The 17949-nt window shown below is 47.7% G+C and overlaps 5 protein-coding genes across 5 annotated transcripts; 2 read left to right on the forward strand and 3 right to left on the reverse strand.

The window, feature by feature from the left end:
* Nucleotides 1-111: 111 nt before the first annotated feature.
* Nucleotides 112-6206, reverse strand: EV420DRAFT_1492019 (uncharacterized protein). The gene is made up of 17 exons (XM_060470726.1): nt 5902-6206; nt 5724-5848; nt 5554-5674; nt 4993-5497; nt 4511-4936; nt 4375-4462; nt 4104-4321; nt 3813-4052; nt 3459-3762; nt 3260-3403; nt 3063-3208; nt 2854-3008; nt 2686-2796; nt 1953-2635; nt 1360-1899; nt 528-1308; nt 112-481 (listed from the first exon to the last, which is right to left on the reverse strand). Exons 1-17 carry the CDS (start codon nt 5997-5999, stop codon nt 232-234), a joined length of 4935 nt encoding a protein of 1644 aa, XP_060338818.1. The 5' UTR covers nt 6000-6206; the 3' UTR covers nt 112-231.
* A 611-nt stretch (nt 6207-6817) lies between these two features.
* EV420DRAFT_1492024 (uncharacterized protein) lies at nt 6818-7106 on the forward strand (the record flags this gene model as incomplete). Its single annotated transcript, XM_060470727.1, has 1 exon — nt 6818-7106. One exon carries the CDS (start codon nt 6821-6823, stop codon nt 7049-7051), a length of 231 nt encoding a protein of 76 aa, XP_060338819.1. The 3' UTR covers nt 7052-7106.
* Nucleotides 7107-9034: 1928 nt separating this feature from the next.
* Nucleotides 9035-11105, reverse strand: EV420DRAFT_1492028 (uncharacterized protein). The gene is made up of 5 exons (XM_060470728.1): nt 10979-11105; nt 10895-10923; nt 10646-10845; nt 10478-10594; nt 9035-10423 (listed from the first exon to the last, which is right to left on the reverse strand). Exons 1-5 carry the CDS (start codon nt 10979-10981, stop codon nt 9273-9275), a joined length of 1500 nt encoding a protein of 499 aa, XP_060338820.1. The 5' UTR covers nt 10982-11105; the 3' UTR covers nt 9035-9272.
* Nucleotides 11106-13323: 2218 nt separating this feature from the next.
* EV420DRAFT_1633465 (alanine aminotransferase) lies at nt 13324-14864 on the forward strand (the record flags this gene model as incomplete). Its single annotated transcript, XM_060476186.1, has 3 exons — nt 13324-13542; nt 13594-13765; nt 13819-14864. The coding sequence occupies 3 exons, from the start codon at nt 13324-13326 to the stop codon at nt 14862-14864; spliced, it is 1437 nt and encodes a 478-aa protein (XP_060338821.1).
* A 351-nt stretch (nt 14865-15215) lies between these two features.
* On the reverse strand, nt 15216-17874 carry EV420DRAFT_1633466 (origin recognition complex subunit 3 N-terminus-domain-containing protein; the record flags this gene model as incomplete). The annotated part of the gene is made up of 13 exons (XM_060476187.1): nt 15216-15626; nt 15713-15752; nt 15803-16006; nt 16063-16451; nt 16505-16624; nt 16675-16840; nt 16892-16988; nt 17035-17124; nt 17177-17356; nt 17406-17526; nt 17575-17711; nt 17761-17791; nt 17839-17874. The coding sequence occupies 13 exons, from the start codon at nt 17872-17874 to the stop codon at nt 15216-15218; spliced, it is 2022 nt and encodes a 673-aa protein (XP_060338822.1).
* Nucleotides 17875-17949: the final 75 nt, after the last annotated feature.

Here is a 17949-nt window from a genome sequence, read left to right on the forward strand (position 1 = left end):
TTTACACGGTTCCCGGTCCGGGGTGGTGCCACGTGGTCATCCACGTGTTATGACGCAGCTTTTTAAATTTTCTTCAACACAGGTCCCACGGCGATGAAAGGAACTTCAAAACCTGAATCGTCTCCATCTAAGGAGTTGCGCAATGAATACAAGGATATATACAACATACATATAAAGCGAACAGATGCATCTACCGAAAGTGCCAAAAATCTACTGACACAGCGTATAACGCTACGGTTCTCCTGGCTCAACTCTCCAGACCTTGATGATACCTGCACGATCTCCACTCACAATGCCACCGCGGAATGGCGAATCTATGCGTGCCAATGCGGTAACAACATCTTGATGAGACTTCAGAAGATTCTGCTGATTATAAGTGATCAAAGCCATCCGCTGAGGTGCGCGGTTTCCCTGCCCACTCGATGCAGCAGACGGTGGCCACGTCTCGATGTAAGTAGAAGCAGTTCCACTGCTCATGGCACTGCAATCTGTCAGCAAAAGTAGTAGAAGACCGTCAGGGAGCCTACCTATACGAAGGTCTATCATGTTCTGATTCCAGACCGCTAAGAACAGTGGACCTCTCAGGTCGTCCCAAATCCCATAATCGTATCTTGCGGTCTTCCGACCCAGAAATTACAAACCCGCGTCCGGCAGATCGTGTAGAATGGACATCCGTCGCAATGTCGTACATCTCTGTTCGGTGAGTACCACCGAACTCAAATCCTACGACCATAGCGCGAACATCGGGAGCGGGGGATGTAGATAGTTGAGCAGAGTTACGTCTATCGTCACTCCCATTCCTGACTAGTGCCGCAATAGCCGCAGAAGAGGTCGTATCAGCGTCTACCCCAGCAAGCTCGTGAGGATCTGCGAGCGGTTCTGATGCCGACGAAGACGTGCACGTTACAAATGTCTCCACCAGAACGGACCTTTCTATATCCCACACTTCTACCAGGTTGGTAGAACTCTTGTCGGACCCCCACTTGGATGCCTCGACTGCCACCATGACATATTTCCCCTTGCCCTTTGACGGATGGACGACACATTGGTGTATCCGGATTGATCTGCCTGTAGATGCCACGCCAACATGCCAGCTCTTCAATAGCAACCCGAATCGTCTATCCCATAAGGTCAGGACGCCGGTGGAAGTGCCCACTATTATCCAGGTCCGCTTCCGATCAATACACATGCATGTTATAGGCCCATAGTGACGAGGGTTCTGCATTATCTGTAGTTCGCACATCGTCCGCAAGTCCAAAATTGTAATGACAGAATGTGTCGTCGCATAGACAAGATTGGAAGCTAAGTCTGCTCAGAAGCGTCAATGAGTGACAGAGTACCAAGAAAAAAGTGGAATACCTGTGTTATAATGAGCCATACAGGTGATGTATTCGCCCACATTGCCGAGCCTATGTTCACGGATCACCTGAAGCTTACTGTACTTCGGCAGCGCTCCACTCTGAGATATATGAACCCGAACGACATGTAGGCTGCCATCATCAGCCGCACTGGCAAAGCAGTGAATCCCTTCCAGCATACAGACACATTTCACTCTGGCGTGGTGCTGACCGTACGTATGTCGGGGTTTACTTGTAACATTGCGTTCCAATCTCGCGGTATCCCAAACCTTGAGTGTCTTATCATCCGAAGAAGATACGAAGAACAGATGATCAGGAGACACCGCCAAACCAGTGACGGCTTCGGAGTGTGATGTTAGATGGGCAATCAAGGTTGATTCCATCCTTCGCGTGCCATCCCGAGACGTGAAACTCTGTCTAATGGGATTTCGTCGTCGGACTGGACCCTCATGCACGCGTGGCCCAAAATCATTCTCCAGTTCTCGATTGTTATCCAGATAGAGATTCTCCAGGAGTTGGTTGATGCCAGGCTCTTGGCCGTCTATACACAATAAGAATTAGCTTGGTCTATTATTGATCACAGAGCTAGCTTACCATAGGAAGAGATAGGCAAAACGGAGGGGGCATGCGACCGACTGGGATTGCGTATAGTTGCGGTCATGGATAGAGGCGTAGATCTTCCTGATGGCTCAGGAGAACCCTCAGATCGCATTTTCGCATGGGTATCTAGCACGCCGGCCACATTCGTCTTGAAAGATCCTACAGCTGGAGCAGCCTTTTGGCCATCCATGCTACCAATATGTAAGCGACTCGACGGTCGGATGGTTGTGGAATTTGCGGCAGATAGTACAGACTCAGAGGGACTGACAGATCGTTCTGCAATTGTAGGAGATAGAGGTCCTGAAACGGAAGAGGAAGAGCTGGAAGGTATTATCACAGGCGACAGAGTATTGCGAGGTTCTCGAGGAGATTGAGCAACACTGAGAGAAGAAGCAGAGCCATTAATTGTCGCAAGCCTGCGACGAAGGTCTTCGAACGGCGCGCCCTGGCTGATATTGAAATCACCGCTAGGTACCCGATGCAGATTTGGCATTGGACTCGTCACAGGTGTCGACTTCTTCGATGAAATGGATCGCAATGGTCCGGGTGAAGCGTCAGTACCGCGCGACTTGAGAAAGACCGTCTGAGGTTGGACGTCCAATTTTCGAAGCTCAAGGTCAGCAATGGTCTTGAGATTCTTATCGGTCTCGGGTTCCGAACTCAGACGAGATGCAAAGCTGACTGAAATTGAGAACAGAAACAAGCATTTAATACTCATGTGACACACCTTGAGATGGCGTTCGCCAGCTTGGTTATGTAGTCGCGCATAGCAAGGAGCTTAGTCTCGTCGCTTGGCGTCATACCTAGCTGATGCAGCTTGGATAATTGAACTTCGTCACTGCAATGATATGCGAATTAAGATCGTCTCTGCCAGTTCATGGAAGAGATAACTGACTCGTCTGATTTGGTTTTAGGCGTCGCAGTCTTTCGAAGAGACATCACGCTTTCTCTTGGTGTTTCAACCTTACTGCGCCGGGCACCTCGCCAAAAACTGCTCTTCTCTGCGCGCATGGCCCATTGTACAGCGGCATCAAATATTTGTCGAGGTATCTACACGTAGATCATAAGGTAAGAGTAACGATAGGCAGCTGATGAGTTACTGACCGGAGGTTTCATAGCGGCTAAGAGGCTCTGCTCGTCAATTGTGGCAATATCGGATTTGAGGAAGTGCCGAAGGGAAGGGTACACAATACACCAGACGTCACTTGACGGAAGCACCTTTGCCGCTGAAGCAATAAAAGCAGCAGCTCCTAGACAAGAAGTCAATATATAACGGTACACTAACGACCGGACAAGCGAACCTTGACGGATCCACACATTAGGGTGGTAAAGGAAACCAAGTGTTGCGCTCATCAATTCCCAAACACGCATCTTCTGGAATAGCCCCAGCGTGCACAGACTAGTAAGGGCGGCAAGAACCTTCGTTACCACCGTTTCCTCCACATCTGCCGGATGCTCGTCAATGTGTCACTCTGTCGTACCGGAAAGGAAAAGTCGTACCTGAAAGAGCCTGAACCATCAGAGGAAGGATATATTCGTCCAAGCTTCGGCCTCCCGCGCATGCGGCAACATCCACGATACTCTCGAAGAAGGCGTATCGTAGCAGCCAATCACGATCGTTTAGATACGTTATCATATGGCTAAGCAATACATCATTCGTCCTTTGCCGTCCAAGGAAGATACACAGAAAGGAGATATCGTGCAGTACGGCACGCTTAACGACACTAGAGGGGTCCATTAAGAGTGCAGACAAATGTTCCTGAATTCCCAGCTGCAATTCCTGGACACTTGCATCGTATGAGACCTGTACCTTCGTCAGCATCCATGCAAACAAGCCCTATCAAACACTAGTACCTCAAAATGCGCATTCTCATACTCTTGCGCCTCGCTGGACAGCTTGAACGTACCATGAGCCTTCAAAGCATGTCCCATTTCCAGATATCGCATAGCTGTATTGGCTAGTTGGGCAATACACTGCGCATATAAGCATCTCACCGACACCTCAGGGTCTTGAACCAGGTATTTGACATTGGGAATAATATATTCTGGGAAGATGGCAGCGTTGGAGGGAGTGATGACGGTAACGACCATCAGCTAAAAATTGATATGAATGGTGTCCTTGTTAGAAACGAAAACGAGGCTCACCACTTGAATAGCCGTACGTAAAGCAGCCATCCGGACAATCGCGGCTTCATCATGGAAAAGATCTACGATGTAAGGAATCATTCGATCTAGCTTCGCTTCGTCCGTCAAGTGAGGCGACAGTGCCAAAAAGACATCGAGAGCCTTTATTTTCGAGCTTGGAAGTACGCAATTCCGTATGTTAGATGTCACGAGTGCAAGGATGATCAGCGCAGGCCCATCTGAGAGAAGAGCATAAACAATAAGAAATTTCCGGTACCAAGTGAAGTTTCACCTTCTGCTGGAGCTCGCGAACCCGCTTCTACCGCTATCCGTAGTTTGGATTCGCGGTTGGGAATTTGTAGCTCGACGGGGAGAATATCCTGTGGGCTTATGACCGGCGTGAAATGGCAAGTATAATGTGACTTTACCTGAAATGGTTTGGATGTGCTTATTGGTAAGTTGTAATCAATCTTGACATCCATGACTGTATCCTCGGTATTATCAGGAACCAAGTATGGTTCTACACTTTCATAATCATTCCACATCCGCTGCATGCGGTGGTCTGAATCACTAGGAAGAGGCTCATTAGAAGGATCTCCGGGTGGGCCTTCGAGTGTCGAGGAAGGCGCTCGAGCGGACTGTAAGGGGGCAGAGGTTAGCGTAGAGGAGGATAGCCCTGCGTAGAGACCGGAGGTGAAAGGAGATATGCTGGGGAGCTCATTGATAGAAGACACATAATTGTGTAGGAAACTGAAAAATGATTCTGGGAAGACCGATCCTCGAGAAGTGTGAAGCAACGTATCGAATGTCGGACGCGCAGCGAGATCCAGATGTATCATTTGTTTGATCAAGTTCTACTGTCCTGAATGAGATCGCGAAAGAGGTCAAAAAATATTACAGGGTTGCTTACCCGAATGCCATCGTCTTCAATATTCGCCAAGTAGCTGTCAACATTGAATTCCCCTTCCCGGTACTTGAACAATTGACTGAGCGTGAAAAGTGGTGCTCCCTCAAGAAAGAGCTCTGCAATCACACATCCGGCGCTAAAGCAGTCCATGGCCTCCGTCAACTTCCCGTCTCTTTTGCCTTCATTGTCCTCCATTGCAATCTTCGACTTCTTCGCGCTGATTTCGGGGTTCGTCGCCGCCGTGTAGAACCGTTCCGGTGCTATGTAGCACGTACGTCGCCCAGAAGTGTCAAAGAAGAAAGAAAAGTCCGACGGATCGTCGAGAGGAAGATATGTTGGTTTGTAGGACGCAAAATCCGAAAGATATATCCAGTTCCACGACGTGACTAGGATGTTCTCAGATTTGATATCACCATGAGACACCTTGCGATTGCGAGCATCGCGAAGCGCCGTCAGTAGTTGGAAAGCTATCCATTTCTTCTCAATCAGACTCAGAAAAGGACGGGTACTGTGTTCATAACGACGCGTTAGAAGTAGCCACACAGCAGTAGAAAAGCAACGCACCTAATACGATCATATAGGTTACTAGCAATCCACTGCCGAATGATGTAACCTGCTTTGTCCGTTTCAATAAACGACTGATAGTTATATACATTGGCGATATCCGTCAATGCCTCGCGGTCGACTGCTTTGTATGAGACGAGACTGCTAATCGATACCATTCAAGGACTCACTCTTCAAACGACGGTGATAATTGCGCAAAGTCAGCCCAGGATCTGGCTTGATGAATATCTTGACCACCAGGTATCCATTGCTGTGCCGACATTTCACAGTCTTTAAGAATCGCGCGGAACCCAGACTGGGGGGTATTCGTCACATAATTTCACCATAAAGATGGAAGATACGACAGACCTTTTCTCATACAAGATTTCGCCTCCAAGTTCCGCAACGAATGAATCTAAGGCACCAGTAGTGCGTGTCAAGGTCGACCCGGATTGAGTGTTTCCCATCTATTCTCTCATTCACGGTGTACAAGTCATTGGTTGAGTACCAGTGTTAGTTTGAGGGCCTCGAACTAATCGATTATGTATGTGACGAAGAGAGACACTGAAAGCCGTCAAAGAATGGTGGTGACCGTCGCGGTCGAGAAAGGCTTGCACAAGTCAGGCTTCCTAATGGGTAGGGTACAGCTGTGGACAATCAAAGACGACAATTTGATTTCCGGCTAAACCAGATTTTCTGGGGCAAAAATAAGTTCAGATTCAGAAAGCCAGAGGCCGAAAACGTCCAAAAAACACCCTCCGAAGTTTTTCCCACGACATTTTTGCGGTGCCAAAATTTTGGACCAAAAAATCGAATTGTGTGTACAGTTATTTACCGGTCATTGCAACACCATGGTTCAATGAAACACTTAGCCTCTTGCTCTCCCTCCTTTCATCCTTCATCATTAATTTGTATTACATTGCTGATGTGTATTGTATCTTCATGTTCTACAGTAATTCTTCATATGTGACATGGATAATATTCCGAGAAATTGAGGCTTCTGTTCTAAAAATATCTATTTTCTCATGAACTCAAAATCTGACCCAGAAATGTGTGTCCTCCATCTGAATGTAATCACCCACAAAGGCCTCAATAATGTTAATGACCTTCTGAAGAACCTGTATGACAAGTTTGAGACCAGGCGCCCATTATCTGAGGAGTCTAGGGCATAGATAAAAGTGTGGTTCTGCCAAGCTATTGCCTTTGATGGACAGTCTGACAGTCCAATGTGCCTATTATTGCCCCATTGCCTCCGAATTTTATTTCTCCTCTTGCTCAATTTTTTACTATGCCTGGACATGCTAAATCAAACTTGAAAAAGTGCCAGATTACTTGCAAATGCCATGACCAGCTAATGGAAAAGGCAGTCATTGCACACAAGAATGAGCTTGCCAAACTACCCAGTGCTCCTCAGAAAGATGCAAGAAAAATCTGCAAAGATTTCGAGGCTGTATATCAGAGGGAGACTGGAAAGGAGATCTCGCTTTCTTATAGCACTCGAGTGATTCCAAGTTGCTGACTAATGAGGTTTGGGTACATGGGCCGGACTGTTTCAATGACTCAAAATAGCCCAGAATACCCACGCCACAATAATGCTGTGAAAGCGGACTTGTACCTGCACCTTTGAGCATCTTTTTTTTACTGTATCTTATTGTTGCATAGTATTACACATTCTTACATTCAAACCTAGTCAAAATTCCCAACCAATTGGAACCTACAGTAAATATCCAATTTTGCTGTTTCATTGACCGGTAAATAACTGTACCCCTTTTGGCCTCGCCAGCAGACATCACTCAGTCATTCGACTCTATCGGCAATATCCACGGCTGGAAACCACATGGCGCTGATTCTGCTACAGTTGTGGACAATCAAAGACGACAAAAAATCTGACCCATTTTTAGAAGGACCCTGGTCAGGTAAACAGCCGGGTTTTTCGCATAAAAGTGAAGATATAGACTTAATAAAGATACTTGCACGAGCCGATTTTGCAGAATGTGAGTTTTGACCGAAAATTATCCCAAAAATTTGGCGTACCCCCAAAAAGTCGTGGGAAAAACTTCGGAGATAGCGCAATCGACTCCTTTTCAAAATCCACATCCGATGGCGTCAAGATCATTACCGGGTTTCTACAAAATAATGAGAATCGATCGAACTTTTTTTTCGGCTGCCCAATATAGTAATTCCCCATCTTGGATTCCACCAAATGCATAAGCACTGCGAATTATACCTTCCTGACGTACAACTGGGCTATGTTTCTCCAAATTATCCATCAAAGGCTCTGATATCACAACCTGGGCCTTTGGTTTGTGATCCTCATGAATCCGCTAATCTGGTCTGTCAAATCCCAAATCAGCGGTATTTTCTTCATCACTGCAGGCTCCATTGCATGACTTGATGACACCAAAACATTGTGTACTGCTTCAGGAATCAATTCTAAACCATTTATTCTATCATTACTGTTGCTCTTGGTGTTGAGTCGCTGTTGAAAGAAAACCGGTATCTATGAATTACTATATTGGGCAGCCGAAAAAAAGTTCGATCGATTCTCATTATTTTGTAGAAACCCGGTAAATTTTATCGAGCCATTTGCCCACAAACCGGCCGTCATGAAAGGCAGGGGCAAGCCTTCAAAGCTTCAAAATAGGCGGGTCATAATATAAATGGGCTCGGAAATCATGCTGCCGAGTTGGTGTCTGAGAATTGAAGGACCAGGTATTTGCCTGGCCCAGATCCAAGGGACTAAGAGTGAGGAAGAACTTAGCAACCAGAAGTCACAAACTCTTAATAGCATTTATCTAGAGATGTACTCCAAAGCAATCCAGATCTTCTGTTATCCATCAATATAAGTGCTACCTGAGTGACCTGTAACACTCAGCAGCGTTCAAGTGAAGGGCCCGGGCACAGGACTGGTGTAATTAATATCGCTGCCTCACGGAAGATGCTTGCCGAGTAAATGGGATCTTCGGAGATTCAATTTGTCATTGGCTGATGAGCATATAGGGATGTCTGAAAGGTAGCAGAATCAGCACCATGTGGTTTCCAGCCGTGGATATTGCCGATAGAGTCGAATGACTGAGTGATGTCTGCCGGCGAGGCCAAAAGGGGTACACACAATTCGATTTTTTGGTCCAAAATTTTGGCACCGCAAAAATGTCGTGGGAAAAACTTCGGAGGGTGTTTTTTGGACGTTTTCGGCCTCTGGCTTTCTGAATCTGAACTTATTTTTGCCCCAGAAAATCTGGTTTAGCCGGAAATCAAATTGTCGTCTTTGATTGTCCACAACTGTAAGTGCGGCGTGCTCCACGTGGTGGCTGTGCTCCGGGAGCACAGTACAGGCCAGACCTAGGCCCCTCGATATCGCTGCGATTCAAGTTCAAGTAGTAATTTCAGCTACAGATCTCCAAGCTTCTTATATCATACCCCGATGGAACCAATCGGGAGAGAAGGAAGAAAACGCGACCAGCTGCTTCAGTCGCACCTTCCAGATTTTAAGCGCACTGATAGCCCATATTCATGAAATAACAGATATATTCTGTACATGAGTTAGTATAGATAGCTTCCAGTCAAGTAAGATATCAAAAGTACTAGATACTAATACTGACGAAGAAGTAGTCGGACGAACGAGTCAGGTCAATGGCAATAACCGTGATGCGAAAAAAAGGCAAATAATTATCGAGATGACGAAGAAATTGAAATGAAACGAAGAGAAAAACAAATGCAGGAAATGCAGGAAAGTCCATTCACATATCGCTGAACCGAGAGAGCTTGATGTCTGGGTTACTGTCCGTGTATGGAGGGGAGATACTCCCCGACGAATCACCACAGCATGACAGCTTACCTCCAGGCGACGCACGACCCGAAGAACTGGAACGGGAAGACGTCGAAGAGGAACGACTTCGAGCTAGCCCTGGCACCGCCAAAAACCCATCACCCCCAACTTGCGCACCGAAACCTAAAGGTATAGTCGGCAGGGTATAATCGAACGGTGACGGCAATCCGTTCGATAACTCCTTTCGCCTACAGCCTTTCTCGCACATGGTGGTAAGCGCGGTATTGCTTCCATCCCTCACCATGTCGCACTGACAGGACCCTGGCAGGCAGCCATTGTCGATTGGACAAAGCCTGGGCCGGTCTTGGGTCATCCAAGAACCGGATTGAGTCAACTCATTGAACGATGTTGTGCTAAACTGGCGCATCCATTCATCGAGTGTACTAGTCGGGTCCTCGGTCTCCATGGGAGGTGCTTGTGAAACTGAAGGCAAAGACTGCACAAGACAGTCAAGGCAAGCTCCACAAGCACTGGGATTGGAGCAGGAAAAAAAGTTGTACGCAGCACGATCGCCAGACGGATCGTGTTGACGACAACCTGGACAACCGCAGTTGTCACCACAACCGCACATGGAAGACATAGGAAATTCCATGGCGGTATCTGCATTCTGTGGTTGCGACCACAGAGCAGTATTGAATGCTTGAGTCAGAGATTGATTGATTGGAACGCTAGAGCTGGATGGAATGGCACTATACATGTCACTGGTCGGCGGGGAACCAGGTCTAGATGACACATGCGTTTGTCCGTAGGCGCGTCCATACGGACTGAAAGAAGTGTCATGACCATGATGACGGACCGCCGGGATGTGATTAATGCCAGCTGATGGTACATGGACAGGACCGCTGTTAACGGGTGGCTTCGGGAGAACAGGCCGTAATTCAGCAATCCGTGCAAGGATATGGGAGGAATTTGGGGATGGGACTTCGGGAGGATGGGGGGACATTGATGCTCGGGTATCGCTTTCGACCTTGGGACGACTTCGAGGAGCGCTCTTCCGAGGCGTCGCGCAAGCACAGAGCTCATCGGCGGAGAGAACGCCAGACAAACAGGCACAGTTATCACCTGCGAATTTGATCTTTTAAGTTGATAACATTTCAGTCAATGAATTGGACATACCACTGTGGTCTGAATCGGACGATACTCCATCTGAAGCTGCTTGCAGTATCACGGACGCCTCCAGGTCTTCGGGCAACCCATTTGGAAACGCGGCAGTTTCCAGTGTCTTGCTAAGGCCTAGATGAAGGGATCAGCTCCCCCGCACTCGGGGGTGGCGGTACCGCATACCTTTCTTCGCACTACTTGAGGTAGACGCCCCAGGGTCCTCCTTGGCCATGCATATGCATTTAACGTGAACTTGTTTTCTCTTTCGTAATTCTCGACAGTGCTCGCACTGGGTTACTGGTCTGCCTTTCTTTTTAATTTCGAACAATGGACGATCGGTGTGTTTGCATGCAGATGAACGGTGGCCTTTTATACAGGTTTCACTAAAAAGACCGTCAGCGCATTTTGCTAGAAGGAGACGGTGAGACTGACCATGCATACTTCTTACTGCTGATTAAAACCTGTGCAGACGTCTGCTGTCAACGGGGCGTCAGAGACAGGAAAAATGATACACACCATTTTGTGACTACTAGAACCTGTGACGCTGGGGCGAGTACGCCCGCCAGCGACGTGCGCTGGCTCTGTTATTGCGACTCGACCTTCAACGACAGATATACTAACATCGAGTGGGGGTTAAAGGAGGGTTATGTTGACATCCGTTGACGGGCGGGTCTCCATTTATGTCCCCGCACGGACCATTTTCACAAACAGTGCCATACTCAACCGGTCCGACTTCCCCGATGTTCCTCAAGACTCTTTCCGCCTGTCTTTCATTGTCTCTCCTCGATTCATATCGATTACCATTATTTTTCTGCGACATATTATAGTGCCCTCCTGCAAAAATATTACAACATACATACCACCCAGCAGCCCCGCGCTCAAGGTTAACGTTCAATATCCAGCTATCAAGGGTTAGCAATCATACCTGAATGGTGATATGTAGGGCGTGATGATGAATTTCCTGATATCGAACCAACGTTTTTCGAATCGCTGGTGGGGTCGGAGCAAACCTTGCCTCCTTGAGGCTTACCCAACCTGCGCTTTTTTCGCCACAGGCTACAGTTCGACGAACCTGAATTCCTAGCTGGCTTTGAACGCTCTCGGTAGAAGCATGCCATCGATATCTTCCACCCGCTGTTCAGACGACGTCGTCTTTCCCTTTCGAAAGTGTACGGAGTTACCATGTGGATACCCCCTCTTTAGGTGCCTAGTTTCCCGTTTGTCTTTCGGTCTTGCTGCACTGGTCAAAATCAGACTGGCTTCGTACTATTTCTGACCACCTTCACTACTAGCACACCTGCAAGGTTCCGCAGTGAACTTTTCCTCGTTTACGAAAACTTCTCACACTTCTCAAGTTGATCTTTCACTGCACACATTCAGCTTCTAGATGCAGACAATCATACAATTGTCAAGGTCATGCAGTTGATGGTGGCGAATTTAACTTCCTGCGGGCGGCGGTCTATGCAACCTGTATATGGCATGGGTTGCAGTACACTATCGGCACTTATCATGTTGCTGGTCTAAGCCAGCCCTCGTTCTGGTGGAAACACTGCCTCGTTACATCATTCTGCATTTGCTTCCTCTGCCACGGGTCAGGCATGTTTTCTCCTTACATGCATCTCTTCTTACAATTGTCCTCAGAATACTCCCGAATCACGAAATTTGATCCATCGGATATGGTTTGTACAAAATCTGGATGATTCTCAACTACAAGAATCGCAGTCCTTGCGAAGGGTGTTGTCGACAGTTGAGATCTCCTTCCCCCAGGCTTGGGAATCTTAAATATGAATCATTATTCAAACAATCATGACATCAGTGATTAGAATTGAAGGAGGATTGGTCCAGACGTGTACTAAAATTGGCGGAGCACCGAGCTCTTCCAGGGGCTCGAGGAACGGTCAAAAATCGTGCTTTCGAACCCGATCTGGTTTAGAAAGGCTTTCGACTCATAACATTGAGGAAGACAGTCCATCTCTCTTGGCACCATCTTTGTTTATTCAAGTTATTGCTGTCTAAGCTCAAGCGCTCAGCGCTCAGCGCTCGCTCAAGTTTGATCTTTGATCTAGTAAAATGCATTCGATTATGACGCACGATGTACTGAAAACGCCCGGCGAAAGCTATACTGGGTGCTACAGATATTTATAGTCTCAACCTTGCTAAAATTCCCCTACTCTCTAAATACTTCGCGTCTTCTTTCGGTCGACGACTTATAGGGCAAGTCATAAGGACCGTTTACGACACCGTCTAAGCTATAGTAGGCCAGAGTGTTTGTCCGGATAAATATGTATACTTCCTAGTCCGCCGAAGCCTGGGCAAAGCCCGGGTAAGGTTAGCTAAATCGAGAAGATCGAAATTCGGAATATATTCGATCACAATGTGCACCATTTTGTGGGTGGATCTGTTCGTATATGTCGTTTTGTCAGGAATTTTTGTCTGGCCCAGTGCCGCTTTTGTCCATTCCATATGGCGCAGTCCATCACGAAGTCTAGCTTTATCGATTGCACGAGCTCAGGAAAGTCTCGAAAAAAGCATGCTTTATCATTTGTTTTTAGCTGAGGTTCTTTAATGTGCTGTAACGTGCTGTAGAGACATTTAACATCCCATAGCACATATCTCTCAGCTCCACTGCTGTTTCTGCTGTTCGCACCGTCATAGCTGTCAAACGTGTCCGTATAAAAGTTGTACATAATGCCATCGATCCTCGTTGCGTCCTGCCATTTCCAAGAGTTTCCTGGGGTCTTACCTAACACATAATCTGGTCTGTTTCTGGCATGTTTCGCCAGGTCTCGGTTCCTGTGTCGAGGTCCCGTCGGAAGACCACTTTGCTTTTAACTTCCATCTACCCTCGTCCTTCACCAATAATGTCTTCGCATCGCTCACTAACTGTCGAACATTTGAATCCGTCGGTCTTGAAAGTGCAGTACGCCGTACGCGGGGAGCTCGCAATCAAGGCTGAGGAGTACCGCAACAAGCTCAAGGAACCAGACCATGGCCTTCCTTTCGACAGAGTTATCTCCTCGAACATAGGAAATCCCCAGCAAAAGGGATTGGATCAGCCTCCGATCACTTTCACTAGACAGGTAAAAAAATCGAATCTGACTCAACATTGAACTGGACTGACGGCGCCGTAGGTCGCGGCGTTGATGGAATGGCCAGCATTGGCTGAACTCGCACCTAATGCATTCCCGAAGGATGTTATTGCGCGCGCGAAGGAGCTCCAGGAAGAAATAGGCTCGGTCGGTGCATACTCGCACAGTATGGGTGTCCCCTTCATCCGGCAGAACGTTGCCAAATTCATTGAGAGTACGTGTCCTTGTTTCCAAAACATATTTCTAGACGTGCTAAACCATATGTAGAGCGGGACGGGTACCCTTCGAGCCCAGACAACATTTTCCTTACCGCTGGTGCCTCGGCTGGAGTCTCCCTTCTGATCTCGATGCTCATTTCGGCTCCTCATGCTGGTATTCTCATTCCAATCCCGCAGTACCCCCTCTATACCGCAACGCTCGCACAGCATAATGGCGCGGCGATCCCGTATCACCTGGATGAACCCTCCGACTGGGCCACGTCGGTTGAAGAGATCGAGGCCGGAATCCAGAACGCCATCAAATCCGGAATAACGCCCAAAGCTCTCGTCATCATCAACCCTGGTAACCCGACGGGCGCTTTGCTTGACGAAGCCACCCAGGAGGAAGTTGTTAAACTCTGCGAGCGTCACTCGCTCGTTCTCCTCGCCGACGAAGTCTATCAGATTAACCTCCACAGTCCCTCCACTCACCCCTTCACTTCTTTCAAGAAGATTGTGGCCCGGATGGGCTCTCCCATCGGCCTCATCTCCTTCCACTCCATCTCCAAGGGCGTCTCAGGCGAGTGTGGACGCCGTGGTGGATACTTTGAGTGCACCAATCTCTCGCCAGAGATTCTCGCTCTGATTTACAAGATGGTTTCGGTCGGACTGTGCCCTCCGCTCACAGGACAAATCGGTGTGGACTGCATGGTGCGTCCCCCCAAGGAAGGCGAGGAAAGTTATCCTCTTTGGAAGAAGGAGACGGATACCATCCATGAGGCGCTCGCGTCCCGCACTAAACTCATGGCTGCAAAGCTTAATGCACTACCGGGTGTCTCATGTGTTGATTCTCCGGGGGCTTTGTATCTTTACCCTCAAATTTCGCTGCCAGACAAGGCCATTGAGGAGGCAAGGAAAGCTGGGAAGGAGCCCGACGCGTTTTATGCCTTGCAACTGCTCGACGAGACCGGTATCTGTGTCGTTCCAGGAAGCGGGTTCGGACAAAAGGAAGGCCAGTGGCATTATCGTGTTACATGTTTGTGTCCTGGTGTTGAGGAGTACGTCGGCAAGCTTGAGTCCTTCCATAGGGGATTCATTCAGCGATACGGTCAGTAAAAGGTAAATCAGTACAATCGTTAAATGGTTAAATTGACAGACAAATAATCGATGGTCTACCTGAACTCTTATCATCAGACGGAATGACAGTCCCAATGCCAATTTAGGGTGTTATTAAAACGGTATCGGGGGACTCCCAAATCTTGGAAGACACCGATTTTCCTCAACACGGATGTCACATCAACAGGACTGCAGGTCACCAGGGTGTGCGCTGGTGTGCGAAGCTCGCTTGCTCCAAGGATTGCAAGACTTCTGGTATGTAGTAATCTTGGCGTTCGATGTTCTGAACCTGGGTCCTACGAAGAAAGCAAGGCTTCGAAGGTAACACTCGAAGTCAAGAGGAGGTCAACATTACATATCACAAACATCGAACGCGGTCCTAATGACATGATCGGCCTTTCTCCCAGTGTGCTTTATAAAGCCAAGATAATCGAGCTCGTGCAGCGCACGGATGAACCTAGCCTGCACCTGCAATTTCCATTTGTCCTCGTTGCCTCCGACTACCTTCTTTCCCCGTTTTCTCCGGGAACCTTTCCTGGGACCCAAGGTCTCCCTGCGCTGAGTCTCCAGGACCGGCTGAAAAGACTCAAACCAGTCATAGACATTGATCATCTTCCCGCTGTCCAGATACCGTCGGAAAAGAATACTAGTATCCGGAAGCTCCCATAAATTGATCTCTTCCGGGTTTTTGACATTGTCACTGAACTCATGTGAGCGCAGCAGACCCGAGATGATGGATGCTCGTATCGATGGATTTATGAGCTATGCATGTCAATCAGAATAGGGATTAATTGTGAACGTCTGCAACGTGCCTCCATTGGAAATGGTGTTTGCCCTGTGGACCAGACTTCCCACAGGGGGAGTTCCTCGAGGGGTTGCACGAGTTCACTTCAAGGGTACTTCAGAATGTGGTGGATAACCGGGGTTGATGGACGCACTCTAGATAATTAAGTAACCAATCTCCTATGTCAATGGCAAGCTGTCGCATTTTCCCAGAATATTGATCGTCGTCCTCTTGCGGTAAGCCCGAGATGAAAAGGTCAATATGTTGTTCCTCTCGGTCCCGAATATCGGCAGGTGCATCACGATAATAGGCATGTAAGACATCCAAGAAGGGGCGTATCTCAGAAAACTTCAATTTCCTGCATAAGTATGTGTCAGTAACTTTGCAATGAGATCTGTAGGTGAAAGAACGAACCTGACGAGGGAGCTTAACGTCTCAGCATGTTTCGTTGATCGCCCTTTGAGAAGGTCAATAGCAATTCTTAACAAAGCGGTACCGTGATGAGAGTCCCATTCGATACTCTTAGATCCTAAGCGCGCGAAAAATTCGTGGACGACCATCATTATTTCGAAAGCTATCCGTGATTTCCTGACACGAGCATGAAAAACTTCGCGAGCGTCATCGACCGCTGCTATCAATGTAGGCAACGGTTGCTCATGCCAGGCAGCCGAGGTTTTTGTAGTACACAACCGACCAAACAGCGTGTCTACAAAGGAAAAGGATGTTGATAGCATGTCTATCGCGGGAGTAGTCTTCGCTAATAAGGAAAGTGGGTTGATCATGAAATGTTTCAAGTAAGCGAGCTATCAAGTCAGGATCAATCAGAAGATATTATTGACGAAGCAGCTTGATTTACCTGGAACATGTTCAATAAGGAATCCAACGAGGGATTATATCGGGAGTAGTAGTCGACTATGAAACTGAGCGCCGCAGGACCAATGATAACATCAGGGTCGAAGGCGGTAGTAAAGAAGGTCTGCAGAATGTGTGAGGACGTTATTACTCTCATCAGGTAGATGCACATACCTGCCGCAGTATTTCTTCAAGAATATGCAAGCCGAAAGGTACGTGGAATTGTCTAATCCGTAGAACTGCTAGAGTCGAGCGAGGATATGTAACATGCAGATACGAAGGGGATTGGGCAGATGAGAGAGCCACGATGAAAATAAGGGGAAGCTGAGGGATTTGGAGGCTACAAGAACAGTTATAACCTGACGAAAATGAAGGTGCCGTGGCAACAGACCTGCAAATGTCGAAAATATCTTGCATTACAGATGGGTTGAATTGCTCAAAGTCGTGCAAAACAGCAACTAGACTCGGCACTTTTGTGTTGTGCTTTTCTGAAGAGGGCGTTAGCAAAAGCTCATACAGAATTCTGATAGTTACCTCGGTCGTTTCGGACAGCTGTGAACCACACATCAAGAAGGTTAATGTCATAACTCGCAAGCGAAGTTGCTGAGTTTCTTTTGAATTGGGCTAAAGCAACAAGATGAAGCAAGAAGCGGGCAAACAGAGCGCACAGACCTACTTTTCGCTTGATCAGGTGGTTTGTCCGTAAATCCGGTAATCAATGTTTTCATTCCGGCCATGATATTCGAACATTCCACGGGATGCAGGTGTGTGACGAACGTGCTAGGGTTCACTTCATCGTTCGAAGAGTCGAGCTGATTGATGAGTTCATTGAAAAACGACGGCCCACCAGCGGGGTCTGACCAGTTAATTAATGTAGAACTCTAAGCAGCGAGGGTGGGACGTACTGGATATCGTTATGGTAGGTAATTCGGGATAGGGCAATCCGGGCAGGGTGTCTGTGTACGCGCTTTTGACTTCTTCAACAATCGCTTCAACAACGGGTTCATGCAGCTTCCGGATAATAGACTACAGAGATGCTTAGTGTAGGACAGATTTGCAAGCATGGACACTCACTTGAAGCTTGTCAAGACATTTTGCCCATGCAGATTGATACGCCTCCCACCTCAGAAGATCGCCATCTTCAAGGTCATTATCAATAGTATCACGAGCCTCTCGTAAGAAAGTCTCATTTTCTTCTTCAGAATCGTCATCTGCCACAGCTGTCACGACTTGAATTGCATTGGAGAGGCCTCGACGTACCCGGAGAGCTATAAGGTATCAAAAACACAGACTGTTTGACATGAGCGAGCGCTGCAGGAGCTGGACAGGAGACCGAACCTGGCTTATGTCTTCAAAATTCGGCGTCGGGGGCATGACTGAAAAGAAGGAGAAAGTGTGGAAATGTTATTGTTGAGGTCCGGGGTTCTGCGACCGGCCCTAAAGAACCAT

Source organism: Desarmillaria tabescens (genome assembly GCF_030435595.1).
Source record: "Desarmillaria tabescens strain CCBAS 213 chromosome Unknown EV420scaffold_1, whole genome shotgun sequence".
Taxonomy (NCBI): domain Eukaryota; kingdom Fungi; phylum Basidiomycota; class Agaricomycetes; order Agaricales; family Physalacriaceae; genus Desarmillaria; species Desarmillaria tabescens.

What these genes read in the sequence shown, in the direction of transcription:
- EV420DRAFT_1492019 (XM_060470726.1), bottom strand. Translation starts at nt 5,999, where the DNA reads ATGGGAAACACTCAATCCGGGTCGACCTTGACACGCACTACTGGTGCC. An exon ending in GAAATCTTGTATGAGAAAAG is followed by an intron (nt 5,849 to 5,901) that starts GTCTGTCGTATC and finishes AATACCCCCCAG; the next exon opens with TCTGGGTTCCGCGCGATTCT. An exon ending in CATGATAGACCTTCGTATAG is followed by an intron (nt 482 to 527) that starts GTAGGCTCCCTG and finishes GACAGATTGCAG; the next exon opens with TGCCATGAGCAGTGGAACTG.
- EV420DRAFT_1492028 (XM_060470728.1), bottom strand. An exon ending in AGCAGTAAGAAGTATGCATG is followed by an intron (nt 10,846 to 10,894) that starts GTCAGTCTCACC and finishes CGGTCTTTTTAG; the next exon opens with TGAAACCTGTATAAAAGGCC. An exon ending in CTCAAGTAGTGCGAAGAAAG is followed by an intron (nt 10,595 to 10,645) that starts GTATGCGGTACC and finishes CCCTTCATCTAG; the next exon opens with GCCTTAGCAAGACACTGGAA.